This window comes from Ruditapes philippinarum, unplaced genomic scaffold (genome assembly GCF_026571515.1).
Source record: "Ruditapes philippinarum isolate M1 unplaced genomic scaffold, ASM2657151v2 ctg4650_1_1_1_1, whole genome shotgun sequence".
Taxonomy (NCBI): Eukaryota; Metazoa; Mollusca; class Bivalvia; order Venerida; family Veneridae; genus Ruditapes; species Ruditapes philippinarum.
Window position 1 is genome coordinate 717 of NW_026851620.1, and position 18,414 is coordinate 19,130.

General features: G+C 32.5%; 2 protein-coding genes across 4 annotated transcripts in view; one reads left to right on the forward strand and one right to left on the reverse strand.

Annotated features, from left to right (window-relative positions):
* Positions 1-432: 432 nt before the first annotated feature.
* On the reverse strand, positions 433-9,296 carry LOC132716965 (transmembrane protein 33-like). 2 transcript variants are annotated; one of them, XM_060700429.1, is made up of 8 exons: positions 9,218-9,296; positions 6,615-6,726; positions 5,522-5,616; positions 4,987-5,171; positions 4,577-4,644; positions 3,872-4,005; positions 2,942-3,025; positions 433-841 (listed from the first exon to the last, which is right to left on the reverse strand). In XM_060700429.1, the coding sequence occupies exons 2-8, from the start codon at positions 6,702-6,704 to the stop codon at positions 706-708; spliced, it is 792 nt and encodes a 263-aa protein (XP_060556412.1). In that variant the 5' UTR covers positions 6,705-6,726; positions 9,218-9,296; the 3' UTR covers positions 433-705. The 2 variants fall into 2 exon arrangements, with proteins under 2 accessions (XP_060556412.1, XP_060556328.1); XM_060700345.1 differs by having other exon boundaries at positions 9,205-9,292.
* A 2,512-nt stretch (positions 9,297-11,808) lies between these two features.
* The window catches only part of LOC132717193 (H(+)/Cl(-) exchange transporter 4-like), an 83,704-nt gene continuing 77,098 nt past the window's right edge, over positions 11,809-18,414 (forward strand). For both annotated transcript variants that reach the window (XM_060700649.1, XM_060700718.1), the window contains exon 1: positions 11,809-11,940. The gene's annotated coding sequence lies outside the window, so the exon portion shown is untranslated. The remainder of the gene's footprint in view (positions 11,941-18,414) is intronic.

Genomic DNA, 18,414 nt, shown 5'->3' on the forward strand with positions numbered 1-18,414 from the left:
CACAGTGTTGAAGTAGTACCTGTTGACGCTTGCAGAAATCATGATCACAAAATATTGTTGCACTGATTCTTACATTTTTCATACGTTATCATAATATATATAAATCTGTGTGAAGAGATGAATTAGACATTTTAAAGTTCATTCCGTTGGGTGCAAAGGCGAGATATTTAAGCATTTAATCATTCAATCGCCTTGTCCAGTATATACCGGAAAACGGTATTTAGTGTGGTGCTCCAACACATTTTTTAGTCTTATTCTATAATTAAAATACAGACATTCTGACATTTACTATACAGTTATTACAATATAGATTACAAGAGATCACATTTGCTCACTCTTCGAGTATTTGTGTGCTCAAGGTAAACAATATCTAGATACATAATATACAATATAATTATTTATACAGTTGGAATTTTTTTTATGTCAACAGAAATTTCAACACTGTTTTAACTCTTTATATTATATCAAATAAATTGTGTAGGGTCTGAATGAGGAATAAACAATGTAATTTCTGGTTCAATAAACTTTTCACATAATTTGGACATTAACAAAAAAAAAATTAATAATTAAAAAAATCTAAATATTAAATTGCAATCAGAAAATTTTTAGATCAATAAAAAAATTGGTTGATAACAAGCCACGTTTGCTTAACAACCTTTTGCATTCTTCTATGACAATGTTTCACACACCCTCTGAGATAGTCTATCACTGTTGCGCCACCTGTGGGGCAAGTCTTGAAATAAGCGCTACAGCTTTAGTGGTGATATTTCTAACGAATTGTGGGCACTGTGGCTTGTTACATACATATTCCACTGTCATTCGCAGTTCAGAAAATAAAGTTCTGAAATTAAAAAATAACAAATATGACTTTACTATGTACGCTACAACCTGGATATATCAGGAATTCATACAATTGGAATATGAACCTTAATTATGAGAAAAAATATTACAGAAGATATTAGGTAACAATTGCCACTTTGCTACAAGTCAAGCAAGAATGAAATATTTAACATGGAGTATAAATCTGTTTTCTTTCAATATATTTATTTTTTTTGTTTTAAACTTAAAAGTAACATTAACACAGTTATATGGTGACATTAGAGCTATATCAGTGACCACAGGTGCCCTTTCACCAATTATTTCAGGCTAGAGTGGACAACTGAGTACAACTAGAACATTCAAAAGGCCAGCAGGATGGCTTCCTTACATGAAAAAGACAGGATTCATACCTGCAGTGCAGAGGGGCAAACCTGGAGATTTGGTTTCATTTCAAGGTGCATGGGGTATCAAAAATTTATCCAGATGGCACATATCACATTCTGTTATAATTCAATGCTTTTTGTTCACCGTGTGGGTTCCCTTGACTGAATCATAAAGTTATGTAAAATATATGATTCACTGAACTTTGGTTATGATTCAGCCATGGGAACCCCACACGATGAACGAAAATCCATAAATTATAACAGAATGTTGGCCTGTGACGTCTAGATACATATATAACTTTAATAATTTCTTCAAAGGGGGTAAGGTATTGGTAAAATATTTAATAAACATTTAGAACTTGTTAATGAATAAAGGTTAAGCTATACTTACATCTATGAGTCATACAAATATTAACTCTTAGTCTGTTGATGGCATACAATCAGTGCAGACAAAGATCAGGCAGCAAATCCATGCCGTCTGATCATGGTCTGCACTGTTTGCTATTCAGGAAGTAAGTGTTTTGAAAAGATTCCCTAAAAATGATGAATGGTTTGGTCTAGATTAAAAGATGCTAAAGATCAGTTATGTGTATGCTGAAGTGTCCTAACCTATGCTAGTGAAGACAGCCAGCCTGAGCCAGACTGCCCTGCACATCTGTCCAGAGTGACTAGGCTTGAAAACTGACAGCTGCTCAATTCCAGTATTTTGATATTTACCTTTCTTAAACTTTGAATGGGCTATTCTAAATTCAGAACAGGGCAAGTCCATTGTGCAAATTGAGCAAGTAAAAGGATAATCCCTTAAAATGACAATGGACAATTTCCAAATTCAAATTTTGGTGACAATTTCAAAGTTCAAATTTTGGTGAAAATGCCCAAGTTCAATTTTTGGTTGTTGAAAAGTTAACAAGAACAATGATTGTAAAAATTTGGCTTCAACTTTCATTTTTGTGTTACGCACCTTTTTGTTTAACGTGGAAACCAATAATTTCACAGAAAAATTGGTAAAAAAGGGGCATAACTTTATTAATTATAAGTTGATTTGCAGCCAATATGTATTGGCTTATATTTTGACAAAGCATATTTATATGCCAGACATAAACACAATCATTAAAATCTTTCAAAAGTTATCCAGCTTAAAATAATTGTCTACATACAGATGGACGGACATGCCAACATTTGAGGCTAAAGTGTGTTTTTTTTCATTGATCATAATGTGACATTTTTCCACATGAACTATTAAAAAAAAATTTTTTATCAAAAATTATGGACATAATGAAGCTCATAAACTATTGGATGTTTGCCCGTACAGACGGACAATGCCATACCATAATACATCCTGAAGTTTCTTTTAGCATATAAAATTGTTAACCATACTGATTACCTGGGAAACAAGATCAAAATATTTTACAGGTCTAGTAAGTAGAAAGTTCAGTAATAATGAAAATTTACAAAATAACATGCATGCAAGAGTTATGTTTCTTGTGCAACATAACTCTGATCTATGCCAATGATGTGGGTAAATTTCAATATTATCTTATTTATTAAAGTTTCATGTTTATCATAAATAAAAAATATTATGATTGAACTGGATGATACAGAAGGTGTTTCTTTAAAACTCTCTCAGTAAATGCAGTTATAATAGGTATTCTCAATGTCTTTAAGAAAACGAGCACATTAACTATAATATTTTGGTTTCCATGGCAACAAAAATCTCACTTTACATAAATATACATTACCTGCAGTAGGGATTTCTCCTTGATGAATATCTCAATGTCAAAAATCTATAGTAGACAAATGGATGAAATATTGTACATTTTCCACTGAAAAAAAGAAGAAATTACAGCTTTCAAATTTCAAAAAGCAAATAAATAAACAAGAGAAAATTATTTTGGTCTAAAAATCATTAATATGAGCCAACATTTATTCAGTAACTACAAATTATGGGTGGAGTTCAGACGAGAGAAAAAATAAATTCACAAGTAAGTAGGTCAAGAGATTTTTTCCCCTCATCCCAACAACTTGCCCATTTAAAACCGGTAAAACAAACTAATCAGTTTCAATTATGATTCTTACAATACCATTATGATTCTTACAATATTTATTCAAAATGCAATAAAATGGAGCTAACCAAAGCAAATTGTGACTTTACTCATGCTTTCTGGGAAGAGTATACATAATTATATCAAGGTCACTGTATAGGTAATGGCATGTCCTTCAGCCCACCATGGTTGAAATATGTTTGGGAGTAAATTAATCAAGTCATAATTTATAGTATGATAATGTATGGGTTGGTTCACACATTTATGTGATTTTGTTGAAGTTTTTTTTATTCACATCAACTGTGAAACATTTTGAAAAGTCAAACTGCAACTTTTCAGCTTAATAAAAGGAATACCTAGGGTGTAATTGAGTAGAACACCCAACATCTGCAGAATTAATAATACAAAGTCTGTTTAGACATTTAAACAATTATCAGTGACAAGCATGTGAAAGTGAGTAACCTTAACCTTTAGATTGCTGGAGGTTACAGAATCTACTGATATGACCAGTGTCAACCAAGACCAGAATGCCTCCAATGTCTGATTAATTTCACAAATTAGCAGATTTAGGGCTCTTCATTAAGTTTTATAGCCACCCTACTTTAAAATAATGTAAAACCTTCTAACCTGAAACACATAAATATAAGTGCTGGCATGAGGAATATCTCTGAGCAGGCGATAAATCGTAGAATATTTGTCTGTTGTGCTTGAAGTTTGGTTATCATGTTCCGTACAAACATCATTGAATTTGGTCCAAGGACCTGAAGAAAAAAAAATTAACACTCTAAGTTAAATGAAACACAAGGTTTTTAACAATGATCAGCAAGTTGATTTTAAGAAATATAATTATCTTAGTAATTGAAGCTTTGTTACATACTTTACTTGAATATTTTAAGCTTTCAATGTGCACAAGTCAAGTTTCTTCCAGTACATATCAGAGTTTACTTTTTCATCTTTATAAGGTTAGAAATGGAAAAGAAGCAACAACAGTGTAACAACACTTTGACATGATGTCATTTGCAATATATACAAATATAGTGTTAATGTTAGTGTTACACTTTAGGCGCGTCAATGAAAAATGACTATTTTTTTTAATAGTATACCCTTCTTAATTTAGATAAATGTATGTGATAAATATAATATTATATTCCTGTAGATTCAATACTAAAATTTATTGAACTTGTTGAAAAAAAAACAATATTATGCTTGCCAGAGGCTTGCTTAATATGATTTTATTCAACTTGTTCAATAAATTTAGCATTAAACCTACACTCATTCAATATCCTCTATGTATCTAACTGACAAAAAATTATAAAGAAGTAGAATACTTACATTGAGGAGATTCCTTGTATATGTACAAGCATGTAACAGTGCAAATAGAAAAACTGGTACTAAAACCACTGTCAAATAGTTAAGGATTCATTATTTTTCCCTACACAAGAAGTTTATATTGACCTGACACATTTTTAAATATTTAATGGCTAGAATCACCTATCAATCTTTAAATATGATGATTTTGTGAATCAGAGTCTTAACAGACAGTTGTCACTGTTTAATCATCTTAAATCTTAAATGAAATCTTACAGAAATAAATACATGAACTTTTGTTATTGGTATACGACATAAAAACTGTACACTTATATCGTGGTCAAAATTCACATGGAAGAACAACTTTCAACTCATATTATTTCTAAAATGATTAGTGGTAATTGGCAAGGTGTTCCGAATGACATAAAGGATACTTGTGATGGGATAACTGTTCAGGAAAATGATGCTATACATAAGGTAATGACAGCTGTCTTCAGCAAACAGCAGGGACATGAACACTCTGCTGAACTGAAAGTTAGGTAGTCTCTGATGAAGTCGGAGGGCGCTGGTAGCTGCGTTGCTAATCAATGCTCGCTGGTAGTGTGTGTAGGGATTCCCACTGAAGAAAAAATAGAATATACATTTATCAAGGGTGCTAACCAACATCCCTATTTTTGTACCATGCAAACATCACAAACCTCGTATTTTCAGGAGTTTTTTGGTAAACAAATTATGGGCATATAATGAGTTTCAACCAGTTGGTATTTTGAATTGGATAAAAAAAATCAAATTCTAAATCATTAAAACAACTGTTATAAATATCAGTAATAAGGTATTTGCATTCACTTAAAAAAGTGTTTCTGCAAAAGAAACATGTCTTTATCTTACCCAAATACATGGAAAAAGAAATATGTGATAATCTTTCCAAAATGCAGGTAAAAGGAACAAAGTGTAGTGTAACAACCTTACCCAAATATAGGTAAAAGGAACATAATGCTGCTAATGACAGTGAACATCCTGGTCAACCATAATCCTGCTTCCACCTTGTTACTCATCATGAATCCCTGAACAACAAAACAACAATAGCAGAATATAAATGTTGGAGAATTAATTTATGTCACATGATCACGAACCACCCAAGGGCTGGTATCTACCTCTAGGTTACTATACAGTATGTATCACGCCACACAAGTCACAATTCACACGACTGAATCATGATATCATCATTGCACATTTTTATCTAAACAGACTTTCTTCAATGTAGACTGTTATAACTAAATCCCAAAACAAACATGTATATAGATTTGCTTATTGTTCTGGAAAGGTAATTCTGATTTAAGTTAAAAACCCCTAAACATACTTGCATTTCTTCCTATATCAAAAGTGTATAGTGACATCAATTGTTAAATATTTAGTTCTGATAAATACCACATTAACTCATAAACCACTTCCACCATCTATGCCTTTTCATGTTTCATGTATTTCAAAATGGAAATTTGGCTGTAACCCCTTGTGGTAATGATGTAAGATCATTTCTACTAAACAAGTAGATTTAAATCAATGGTTAATGTGTTGCACATTATTGTAATTGTTAGATTTTGCTTGTTTCATTTTGAATTGCTGTGCTTCTTAGTTCTAGCTCCACATGGCTAAAGAAAATTATCAGCAAGTTATCTGTCAAATTGGATCATTTTTCGGCCATATTGTAAACAAAATGAAAGATCAGTTTATTAATATGTGTTTGTCTACTGAACTGATTTCTGTCAAAAGAATATCTGATTCAAAATTTCAGACATTCCATAGTTTTCTCATCTGGGAAAAGCGATGACTCACTGTTAAAGACATTACATCATGTTTGGTAAATAACAATAAACAAATCTTTGGTCTTTGAAACACAAGCATTCAATCGTACTCAAACAGTATTCAAAATCAGTTTTCATTAAACTATTTTTAAAACTTATCTATTTTGTAAATATTTCTTCACCACTGACCACAAATAACCTTTAATGAAATGAAGGAGTGTTGTGTATACAAGAAGAGTAAATAACAATAGTTGACATACCACTACAGTTTGTGGTTGCTGTTGTTGTGTTTGGGGTCCATCACCTGCATTATTACCATCAGCATTAGTCTGTCCTGAAGTATCAGCCATTTTACTTTTGTCAACAGGTCAACTGAAATAATTGAAAGTTACATTTCAGATTCTGTAGATCATTCAAATTCTAACGCACTAAGCTACAGAATCAACCTCATGGCCAAGCATAAAACATTACCGAAAGCTTATGTATAAAACATTGTCTGAGGCTGCTGTCATTACTGAAGGGGGGGGGGGGGGGGGGGGCATTAATCATACATGTTTGGTAAATTTTATACTGAGCCATTTGTTGTTTGTTTGACAGGTAATCAGTATTACAACTTAAATGGCGTCTACAGTTTGACTGTTTTACCAAGTAACTTCATTAATAATTGTTTAGAGAAACATCATTTGGATCTTGCGAATCTAATTTACCCTATTGGGCGAGTTTGATCAATTTTTTTGCCAGACCCGAACTTTCACACAGTAATGTGAGCATGCGAGTGGATTTGTCCAGGCCTGAGGTGCAAATAGGACTCTATTAATTTTAGATTTTCATTATAACCTATTTTATATTGGTAAAATTTGAGTAAGAGTAAACAAAAACACTGATCATATTTCAACACATCAAGTGTTTCCATCTTAAATGGTTATATAACCAGGGTGTTCACTAGCCATGAAATCCTGAGGGTCATTTAGACTAAGTTTTACGGACTAAAAGGCCAAATCCCCATCAGGGCTCTCAGTAGGGTCAGAATTTCATGAGTCAAAGACTCTTTGGCCAAAATTTTCATGAGTCAAATAATTTTTTTCTTAAGTGTCATTTGACTACATGAATCATTTTTATGTTACAAAAATTACTGTATTGGATGTCATTTTGTGTAGATTCTCTATCTAAATTGATAATATTTAACATGGAAAAAATGCCTAGTTATAATGTATATATATCCCCCCCCCCAAAAAAAAAACAACAACTAAAACAAAAAAAAAAAAAAAAAATGAATTGCATCTTTACTGTGAAAGAATAAATTAAGCAGCAGCTTTTCTGATTAAAAGTTTAAAATATAAAGAAATATCTTTACTGGTATGCTATATATCATATTAATTTTAAATACCAAAATGCACTAGGAATATACAATGGAAAAAGAAATAACAAATGTACAGGCACTTCAAGTAAATCAAAGACGTATCATAAACCTTTAAAAGCAATCAATAATTGACACCTCAAGTATGTAATTCTTATCAGTTGTGTAGAGCTATTTTTAGCGCTGTCAAATTGCATCCAATGATGTCGCGCTTCGAATTCAGTGCACAGACTATAAACAATGCTGTGTATTACACACGGTGACATTTTTTTAAGTGTGATTTGAACACATGTTGGATTTGATAGGTACATTAGGAGTGGATTTAAGGTAATTATTATTGCATAGCTGAAAAGCACACGTGGCAAATTGACTCTTGTGCAGATTTTATCACGTGTCAAATTTGTGCATTTCCTGATTTTCACGAGTCAAAACCCGGATCCCCGTGTCAATCGAGAGCCCTGCCCATTATTTTAACAAAATTTGACCCTCCATTTTAAATCCTGAGGGTCAAATCAGGCCTTTTGGAAATTTGAAGGGTCAAAGAGTCCTTTCAAGGGTCAAACGGACACCCTGATAACAATATTAAAAAAGAAATATCATGTTTTAACGCTGTGACTTCTTCAGTTGGTGTAATTCCCAAAAACTAAATTTGTAACATACTTCAGCAAAAGCAAGAGATTTCCGTAATAACAATATTCTTCTTTAATCAATGCCATATACTGTTAATGCCGTCTGGAAATATCTTCTTTTCTCTGCTATCTTACTTCTTCTTTTTCTCTCTTTTTCAGATAGTTGATTATTTTACAAAACATATTTTTTAAACATTCTTCTAACCAACTACAAACTCATATGTTTTGTATATAACATAAAATTCATTCTTATTAAACAATTACTCATTGTACTTTCAAACATATTCATGTACACACATATACACACTGCCAATAGTTAGCAAATAAAAACTAGGATAAGACCTATATAAGCATCAGCTTTCGGTTCTGATCCTTTTTCATTCATTTCATGTGTTGTAAAGTTCTATTTGTAAATTGTAAATGTGTATACTTGTTTGAAATAAACTTTGTTTAAACTAACATACTGGAAAAAAGTTTTTAGCTAGGTTTTCGAAAAAGGTCAATATGCATGAGAAAGTGCCAAGTTTATCCAGAGGATTCAGGTAACTGTTCATACCCACGACAATACAAGAAACAAGATGTGCATTTATGATTTTAATGACTGGTAAATTTGTAAATTTCAAACAACATATATGTTACATTTTAAACAAGTAAAGTGCCCAAACGCGAACATAGTTACCTTACGTGCTTTTCACAACGTAATTTACATGTTAAAGGTGTATCCGAATAGTTACTATCCGAAATCATATCAATTATCTAAAACAGTTATAAGACTTTAGCAATCTACTCGCCACTATTATCATAATAAAGATTAACAATGATGCATTTATGTCATAACAAAGTTATAACTTTTAAATAACTCACCTTGTTTACTTACTATTGTAAAATAAATCAATGTGCACTGTCAGAGTGAAGAGCTTCAACTTCAAATATAAACCCAACGGGATAAAATTAACTGAATTTGTATTATGAGCTTGCAATAAAGAATGTATCATTTTTTTACTTATACGTTACTTTTACTTATATCTTTACTTATATTTATTTTTTTATACGAATATAAGTAATATTCTTTATTAATAGCTACATAATACTGCTTCAAAATCGTTAACTATATACGGATAATCAAAACTTATCAGGGAATAGCTGCTATAATAAATGTGTTAAGTGCAAATTTACAGGTAGAAGAAAAAAGCAAGTTAAAAGAGAACTTCAAGACTGAGATAAAAAGATAAAAACAAAAACAATACAACGAACAATGATATACATAAAATACTGTACAATTTATCAAATAAAAGTAAAACTTCATAAATTCTATATAAATAAATCAAAATGTATGAAAAATCACAAATGAAGTTATAACAACATTTACCTAATGCAGTCACCTACAATACTAGCAGCAAAGACCACGCAAAGGATATCAAGACAATTCATAAATAAGGAGAAAGGTGGTCTCCTCCTTGAAACGGTCAATAACTAAAACACTACTGGAAAGTTTAAACCTGTTAATGGTGCACCAAACCTCACTGTTAGCTTCCTAAATATTGCCTATTACAATGTGAAATTCTAACAACACTTATAACCGTAACAAAAGTACTCAATATTGAGCCTTAGAGAAAGACAACGCAACACGAAAGTCACATACAAGGACCCAACAAAACAAGACTGAAGATGAAAATGAGGAGAAGACAAACTAAATTAAAACTAAAAGGACATATAGAGTCCACTAACGTAAAACTAATGACATGTTACAAGTTTCAGCTATATATAATTTTAAAAATATTTTATCATGAAATATCGGAACTTACAAAATTACATGTAATTAGTTAATAAGGATAAATTGACAGAAATAATAGATAAATTAACAAATTAACATGTTATGATTTTAGTGATATATTGTTAGTGTAAAGTACATTATACTTATTAATTGCATGCTGTAATTATATCTTAAAGCAAGGTTTTTAAATGTGAATGTTTTTACTATATATAAGATCTTCAAATTTCAAGGCATCAGGATACCTGAAATAATACGGTTTGTGATAAGTTTTATGCTTTCATTAAAATTTAGATTTAGATTTTATTCAATACTGTCAGGGTTCATAAGAACACGTGACATAAATTATTGATTGATTTTCTTTAGACCGGGCGGTCACGTATAACCTACGAAAGTGCAAGCACTTATTTCCAGTAGGGTCCTTAATTACCACAGCAGACTCTAGAGACAGCTATGAGATACAAAGGAATCCGGGAATCCCTAGATCTTATTGAATAGATTCCTTGGTTCTTTTACATGCCCAGTGTATAGCACTGATACACGCGAGGATCACCTGGGTTTCGTACCAGTAAATTTAAACCTCTAGTTAGGTGGGAAACACTGAAAGTGTTTCTAAAAAATCCCAAGGGTGTTACCCAGGATCGAACCCGGAACCTCAGGAGTGACAGTCAGTGGTCTAACCAACTGAGCTATCGCGCCACCTATATGCAAATTATAAAATTATAAAATTGTGAACATGTAACAACCGGAACACTGAGAAAAATATACATAAAAACAGGAGATTGAGTGACAATTAAATTGTACCATAAAAAAAGAATAAAGATATGACGAGATTCAATAATAACCTAAATTTATGCTTCAATAACCACATTTCTAGAAGACTAATGATACAACATTATACTTATGATTTGAATGTTGTAATTATTTCTTTACAAAGTAAAGCAAGTATTGTTAAAATAATCTTCTAATAAAAACTCTGATTTATTTAAAGTAGTTTAAACCCTTGCTTAAAGATTGGACATCGCTGTTCCAACTTTGGATGAACTGAGCTGGAAGTTTGGACCTTACGAATCTTTTGAAATTAAACAGATTATGTACAGATTTACTTAACCAATAATTTGATAAACCAAGTTCGTCCAAAGTATCCTTCACAAAAGAAAGCCATGGTAATTCAGTTCTATATCTAACATATACAGAGTATGCAGTCTTATATAAAATATAACAAATTTTATCATCTTTACCATTCAAAAGCTTACACCAGTAGTTAATAATTCTACTTTTTATTTGCAAAGATATCGGAGTAACTCCAAGTTCACCGTATAACATATAAGTACTTTGGGTGTACTTTGTTTGAGGTTAAGTATAATTTCATAAATATAATATTTAAATATAATTTCAGCTGAAACTGATCAATACACTTAAAATTTTCTGTTCCCCAAACTTCAGAGTCATAACAAAGAATAGGAACAATAGTTTCTATTAAACAAAAGGATCTGTAGATCTACAGATAGTAACAATTTTCTAGCTTTTCTTATCAGAGAGAACATAGCTTTTTTCGCTTGATCAATAAGACGTCTTTTAGTTTTAGCAAATTTACCATTTTCCATAAATTGAATACCTAGATAAGAACATTCCAGACTAACCTATGTAGGTCTTTTTTTAAACTTTAGGTTCATTTATTTTTTTTAACTCTCCAACAAGGAGGAGAAAACTGTATAGATTTCCTGTATGAAAATCGACAGATTTTTTCCAATACCTGTTTATTTGCATTAGTTTCCACTTTAAGGACATTTTGAAATACTTAACTTGGAACAACACTTTTATAAAAGGTAACCTTTGCAACTGACGCAGTTGCCACTTGCTCACGATGTCCTGTTATCGCAAATACTTGATGTTTTTATCAGTCTCATCTACATAAACATAAAAGGCTATGCACATATGCAGTTTATAAATTTATGCAGTTGCAGGTGATTATGAATCATCCTGATTACCGCGTTCATTTGATGTCCATATACATATTTTTTGTTTATATAATAAAGTCTTGTCCATTAATATTTAAGATCATCATCAAGATAAAGCATATGAAGTCACAGTTAATGACTGCTTCCTGGATATCTTACTCTTAGTCAAACTAATTAGGCTACCAAAGTCCAAAAATTAAACTACGCTGCGTACATACCGGAAGGTTCTGCAGTGTATACATTCAGATTCAGATACATGTAGTATGGACTGAAATAAAAATCACCAACTTGTCTTACCACAAATAATCAACCATCTTTAAAATTCTGTGCTGTAACAAAAAAGCATGATACTGTCACACATTCCCTACGGTGGCTGTATCAACCTATCACTTTCCATCTATCTGTATTTGTGAATAGACTAATTACATGCTTATACTTAAATGTACTTATCGATTGCATCCTCAATCACATACCACTGGGAATAATGAAGACTGAATAATTCATTCATGTTAAACAAAGAACATCTACACCAGGGGTGCGGAATTATTATGCTCGACTTGCCAACAAGGGACTTTTTGTTGGCAGACAAGAAGATTTTCACGTTCGGGTTTTCTGTGAACAAGTTAATTTCTGAGCCAGAAAAAAACAAAACGCTGAAATTCTAACATGAACATTACATTTTTTCCCGATGTTGTTTAATTCATATTTACTATGCGTAAATTTTATTTGTTACTCATCTGCAACAGCACAAATGAATACAGTTCTATTTTACTTCGTACAAGGTCTTTCGCTTCTATTGGAAAACAAGCTTGGCTATTGTTATAATGAGGCAACCAACAGGTACCTAAGAAATAATGCACAGCATCATATATATTCGTTGTTACGTTGAAAATCGTTTCAATACAAAATGGACAAATATTTTGTGAAAAGCTTAAAGACAAAAATATATAACTGCAAACCCATTTGTTTGTTTAAAGATTTTGGTTAACCAATTTTACTTTGCTCTGAAAAGACAGTAATTCAGAATAACTTTATTGTCATGCTTGCAGAATGTTCCTGCAAACCATGGTTATAACAACAACCCTTTATGTAGGGGGATCATTATTAAGAAAGCACTCTTTCATCACATCAAATATCGTCCATACGTGTCATGCGTGTCCACATACAAGTTTTAGCAAAACCCCAGAAAACAAAGACCCATTGGTTCAATATTGCCATTGTATTAAACCTGTTTTTAGTTTGGGCAAGTGGTCTTTAGCTTGGAACAAGTAGAAATTTTAGTCCAACTTGTCTGTGGGCAAGTGGAAAAAATCCACACTCGTGCACACCCAGACATTTTACTTTCAATTTATCAATTATATGTACAGTTGACTCCTCAGAATATATTTTAAAAAATACAGTAGAAAATTGTAAGTGGTGTTTGTGATAATTTTGACTTTAAAATTGTAAAACTGATAAATTACTTTAATTACAAATTAAATAACAGTTGCCCAAAGAATTTATAGGCAATACTATAAATAGTTACAAGAATTTTAGATTTATTTTGCCAGGAGTTCTTACAATTTTCTTAATAGTCTAAATATTTTTCTTGAAACAGATCAAAGTTAAAATGTTCAGCTGAATCACAAAAACATTGTATGCTGTGTATTCTGAAATTAAAAATTCCTGAGTGCAATCTACATGTAATGTGATAATCATTGGTGTTTTAGATATTTTAACATTTGTTTAATTGAACCCTTAACCTGCTGAAACTGATAGTGGTTGGCCCTTTTCACCAGTACTTAGCCAGGCCAACCTGCACATCTGTACTGTTGACTTTATACTTTTATCCTGATGTCCCCATGATCGGTAATGGACAGTTTCAAAAAAGGAGCTGGATAAGTCCATTTCAGTAATTCAGCAGGATAAGTGTTAGGTAATCTGTGGAATATTCAATTTAAAACTATTTCACAAATGGCATTATCAATTTCTTAATTTTTTTTTTTTTTTTAAATTTCTAGTCATAAAAGTTCTTTTTCTTTTATTTCATTCTGTTACATGGAGCAATACAAAGTTGTATTTTGAGGTAAGCTGTATATGACTGCAATGTTGTCTTGTGTTTATAGAAAATTTCCTTTTATCCCAGCTTGCTGTTCATGCATTCCATAGAAATTTCTTTTTCATCCATAGTCACACATATATCAGACTTGAGAATTGATAAATTATTTCAGAACAAAAATCAGTATTTTATATTATATCATTATTTTATAAAGCTGGATGTTGATTTAAACAGAACTTGGATTTTTGTACTTTGAGCTGTAATTTGTGTTATGTTGTTTTTTCTTCTTTAAATGTGTTTTTAAGTTGTTTAATGTTGTAATATAGAACTTGCCATTTAATTTTAAAATGATTATTTTATGTTACAATTAAACTGAAGTTTCTTGTATTTGACTCTTAATAAGCGTAACTTGAGATAATGTTTTCATCAAGATGTATGTTCAAGATCCTAGAAGATTCACACCAATACTATTTGCCTGTGATAGACAGTATTTTTTCATAATATAAGCACCTTCCTATTTATAAGCTCCCTTAGCCCCCCAGACCCCATCGTTAATTTTTCATTAGCCTGATGTTGACTACTACCTTACCTTGAAAACAAAAGGGTCAAATAGGCTGTCAATGCAAAATCACTGTCGGAACTTTTATCTTGTCTACCATAATGGTATTTGTTTTACACAATAAACTTTGGTTGTTTCCAATTTGACAGGAAAATAATGTTGTTGTCAAGGGAAGAGTGACAAGTTGTCTCCCTTGAAAAGGTATAAAGTTATCAAATAAATTAGGTTGCCTAAACATTTCTGTGTTGTTTCAAATTAGGTATTTCAGCAATTTTATCTTAAAAAAGTGCATGATATCGGGATCACCTAAAACCCGTGACAATATATAATTCCGTGACGACCGTGACGACATAAATCCGTGACATGTACCTAAAATCCGTGACACACTGAATTTACCATGATATATAATGCAAGGCACTAAATACCGTGACGAACTATATTCGCCGTTATTCGTCTGTCATGAAGGGTAGCTAAAACCCGTGACGATGCAACTAATCCTAATGATAATGATTCTTTTTTTGTTTTTTTTTTTTCTTCATTTAATGAAAACATAACATTATGACTTGTGATGAATTAAGGGAAATGAGTAAAACAAGTGACGATAAAGTACAGTATTAAATTTATTTTAAATTTAAACTAAAGTTTTAAAGTATATATTATACATTGTACATTACATGCGTTTTTTTCGTCGTATGTTTCTCTTTTGGGGGTGTGTACATTTTGTACAGAAATATGGAATGTCATCACCAGGATTGAGGAATGTCATCTTTTTGTAGACCCTCACATTCTGGATGGTACCATATTTTGCATTTATTGCAAACAACATACAAACCATCTTCTGGCATTCGGCAAGAACAAAACACCTTAAGAAATGCCGTGTATCTGACACCATTCGGGTGCTCGAGCGACCGGGTGCCAGCGGGAAATGGCACAAGCTTTTCCAAACATTGAATCAGGTGACCACGAAGCAGTTCTACGTCATACCTTTGGGTGCAGGGATCTATACCGTTGGCTTCCGCAGTTGCGTTTGCAATTGCATAGAGACCACAGTCATTGCCGTTTTCCTGGAATGCACAGTCCATAAAATTCAACAATATTTTATCATTCTTTTTTGGTGGGGTATCTTTTCTAAGTAAATTGCAAATAACTTGCTGGGTAGAAAAACTTAGTGATGTGAAACCTGAATCATAAATTTTTACTTCCGACTTGTTATTTGTTTTCATAGTGGATAATGTCAGCCAATGTGACCCACCCTGTTCGGGCGTTCTGTTGACGATCTGAATGAAATTTCCAAAGGCACGAGTAAACGTTAGAGTTGCTGCATTTAGGCAACTGTCCAGCCCCCATATATGTGGGAACTGTGTCTTTAGAAGAGACATCGCCGCATCAATCAACCGATCATTTAACCACTCTGTTGGTGAATACAGGATACTTTTTTCTTCGTCCTTAAGTTTAATCTGACCAATATCTAGCCATTCTGGTCCACTTACCGATGTGTTGGACTGTACTGGCATTCCTGGTTCAATATCCTGTTCAATATATATAGTGTACGATGGTTCTTCCGGCGGCTGAGTCGTCACGGATTTTTCCTCATGGTCCCGAGTTGGTACTGTCACGGGTGAATCTAATTTCCGTGACGACTGAATCGTCACGGGTTTTTCGACTTCATCCGTCACGGGTAATTTCCGAGATGGCTGTATTGTCACGGGTTTTTCAATTCTCTTCTTTCCATTTATTGAGTTGTTTAAATACTTTGTTCATACTTTTGCTCTGATTTTGAGTTATGCCACTGTATGGGTCGTACTTTGTAATTTTTTCTATTGCCCATTTTGAAACCTTCCCAAGTTGAGGTAATATTCTTTCTTCAAAATACTTTCGAAATTGTTCATCCCAGGCTGTATTTAATTCGGCAAATGCAGCCATACCGTCATCTCTGGAATCTGTTCCAAATATAAATCGAATATGATCCTTATATGCTAAAACTTCTGAGTTGGAAAATCCATGTTCAGTCAGCCATCTTCCAATATCATTTAATATGTGGTTCCAACATCTCACATCAACAAGACTTAGTGTTGGAACACAAGACATAGCATTCATGATCCCCTGTTCACCGTCTGTGACACAAGCAAACAGCGTTTTTGGAAGTCTTATATTTTTGGAAGTCTTATATTTTCTTTGAAAAAATTGAACAATAATTCGTGGTGTTTTTGGAATTTGCGCTCATGCAGCATAAATATTGCTGGCATGCATGGCATTTCCTTAAAAAGAACTCTTTCCAGTTCTTCGAACATAAGTTTATGTCCGCATATAACAACTAAATTTGGGAAAGTATTGATTACCTGAATAAACTGATTGCTTGTGTCTCTAGCTAAAGCATGCAGATTGTATAAGGCATCACGAGATATTCTAAGTTCTGTGTTTCCTTTATGTCGCAGATTTTGGATTTGTTTTAAGTCCCTTGGCTGTTCGTCGTTGTCATGAATTTCTTTCTTATAAACTAAATTCGGATCCTCCGATTTTGTTTTATTTAGCCATTTTTCTAGACTGCTTGGCTTTGATCTTAAAAAAGGGCGTTCCTGGTTTTTTGAATTTCCATGGGACATCGGCTGTGAGATTTGTTCATTGCCGATGTATTGAATAACAAAAGGACCGTTAATGCATTCAGGTTCATGGTAAACAAATTTAACAAATTCTTTCGATGCCCCATTCTCGGTATGTATATAAAAATATTTTTTCTTTAACCGCGGATTTTTGCGTGGAAGACCCACAGTGCCTTGGTTTATCCAACGATGTCCGTCAGCTCGCCAATCCTGTGCTTTTAGACCGTCCCCTTTAAAAATCCACGTTTCGCCACCTCTTGGTCTAAAAGGAAGCGCCGATATCGGCGGTTCGGACCGTATAAGACGTAGAATTTGGTCTGTACTCAATGACATTTAATTCTATGTTTCTACCATCTTAACTGACGTCGTTACTAAGTCAATCACGTGACGTTATTGTAATATAAAGTTGTGATCGCAACGTGATAGTAATGTAAATTAAAAGATAAAACTAAAATAATCATTCATAAAATCAAATAAAATCTTTAGTAACTTATATTTAAATAAATAATCTAACTTAACAAAATAACAAAACCCGTGACATAACCCGTGACAGTAAATTATATTTTCCGTGATGATGCCGTCACGGACGTCACGGGCGTCACGGGTTTTAGTATATCTGCATGATATCACAGTTAAGCCTTCATTAAAACAGCATCTGAGAGCTATTTTTAGAGCGTCAGTGACATTTGTTTCTAAAAATTGAAGATTGAGAAACGAATTATACATTTTATTTATTTACATATAGGGTGTGATAGAGGTATCAAGCATTTACGGACTACTTCTCAAAAACTACTTGTGCAATTTCATCCAAACTTTAGAGGAATAATCAGCACCAAGTCTCGCTGTGCATATTATCGGCTTTTTATGGTTCTACGAATTTTGTCAGAGTTATGGCCCTTTAATTGTTTTTATTTTTTAAGGTATGTCCAGACTACTACTGTGATACCACTGATGAAACTTCAATTAAACTTTACAGGATTGATTGATAGGTCAAGTACTTTTGCATATTACAAGGGTTATTTGCTTGAATGATATTTGGTCCATTTATAGTCCTTGAATAAAAATTTGTTTTACCCTGTTAATGATTTTTGGGTCTTTTGCTACACAGTAGCTGCAACATGCTATTGGCTATCATGAGGCGACGC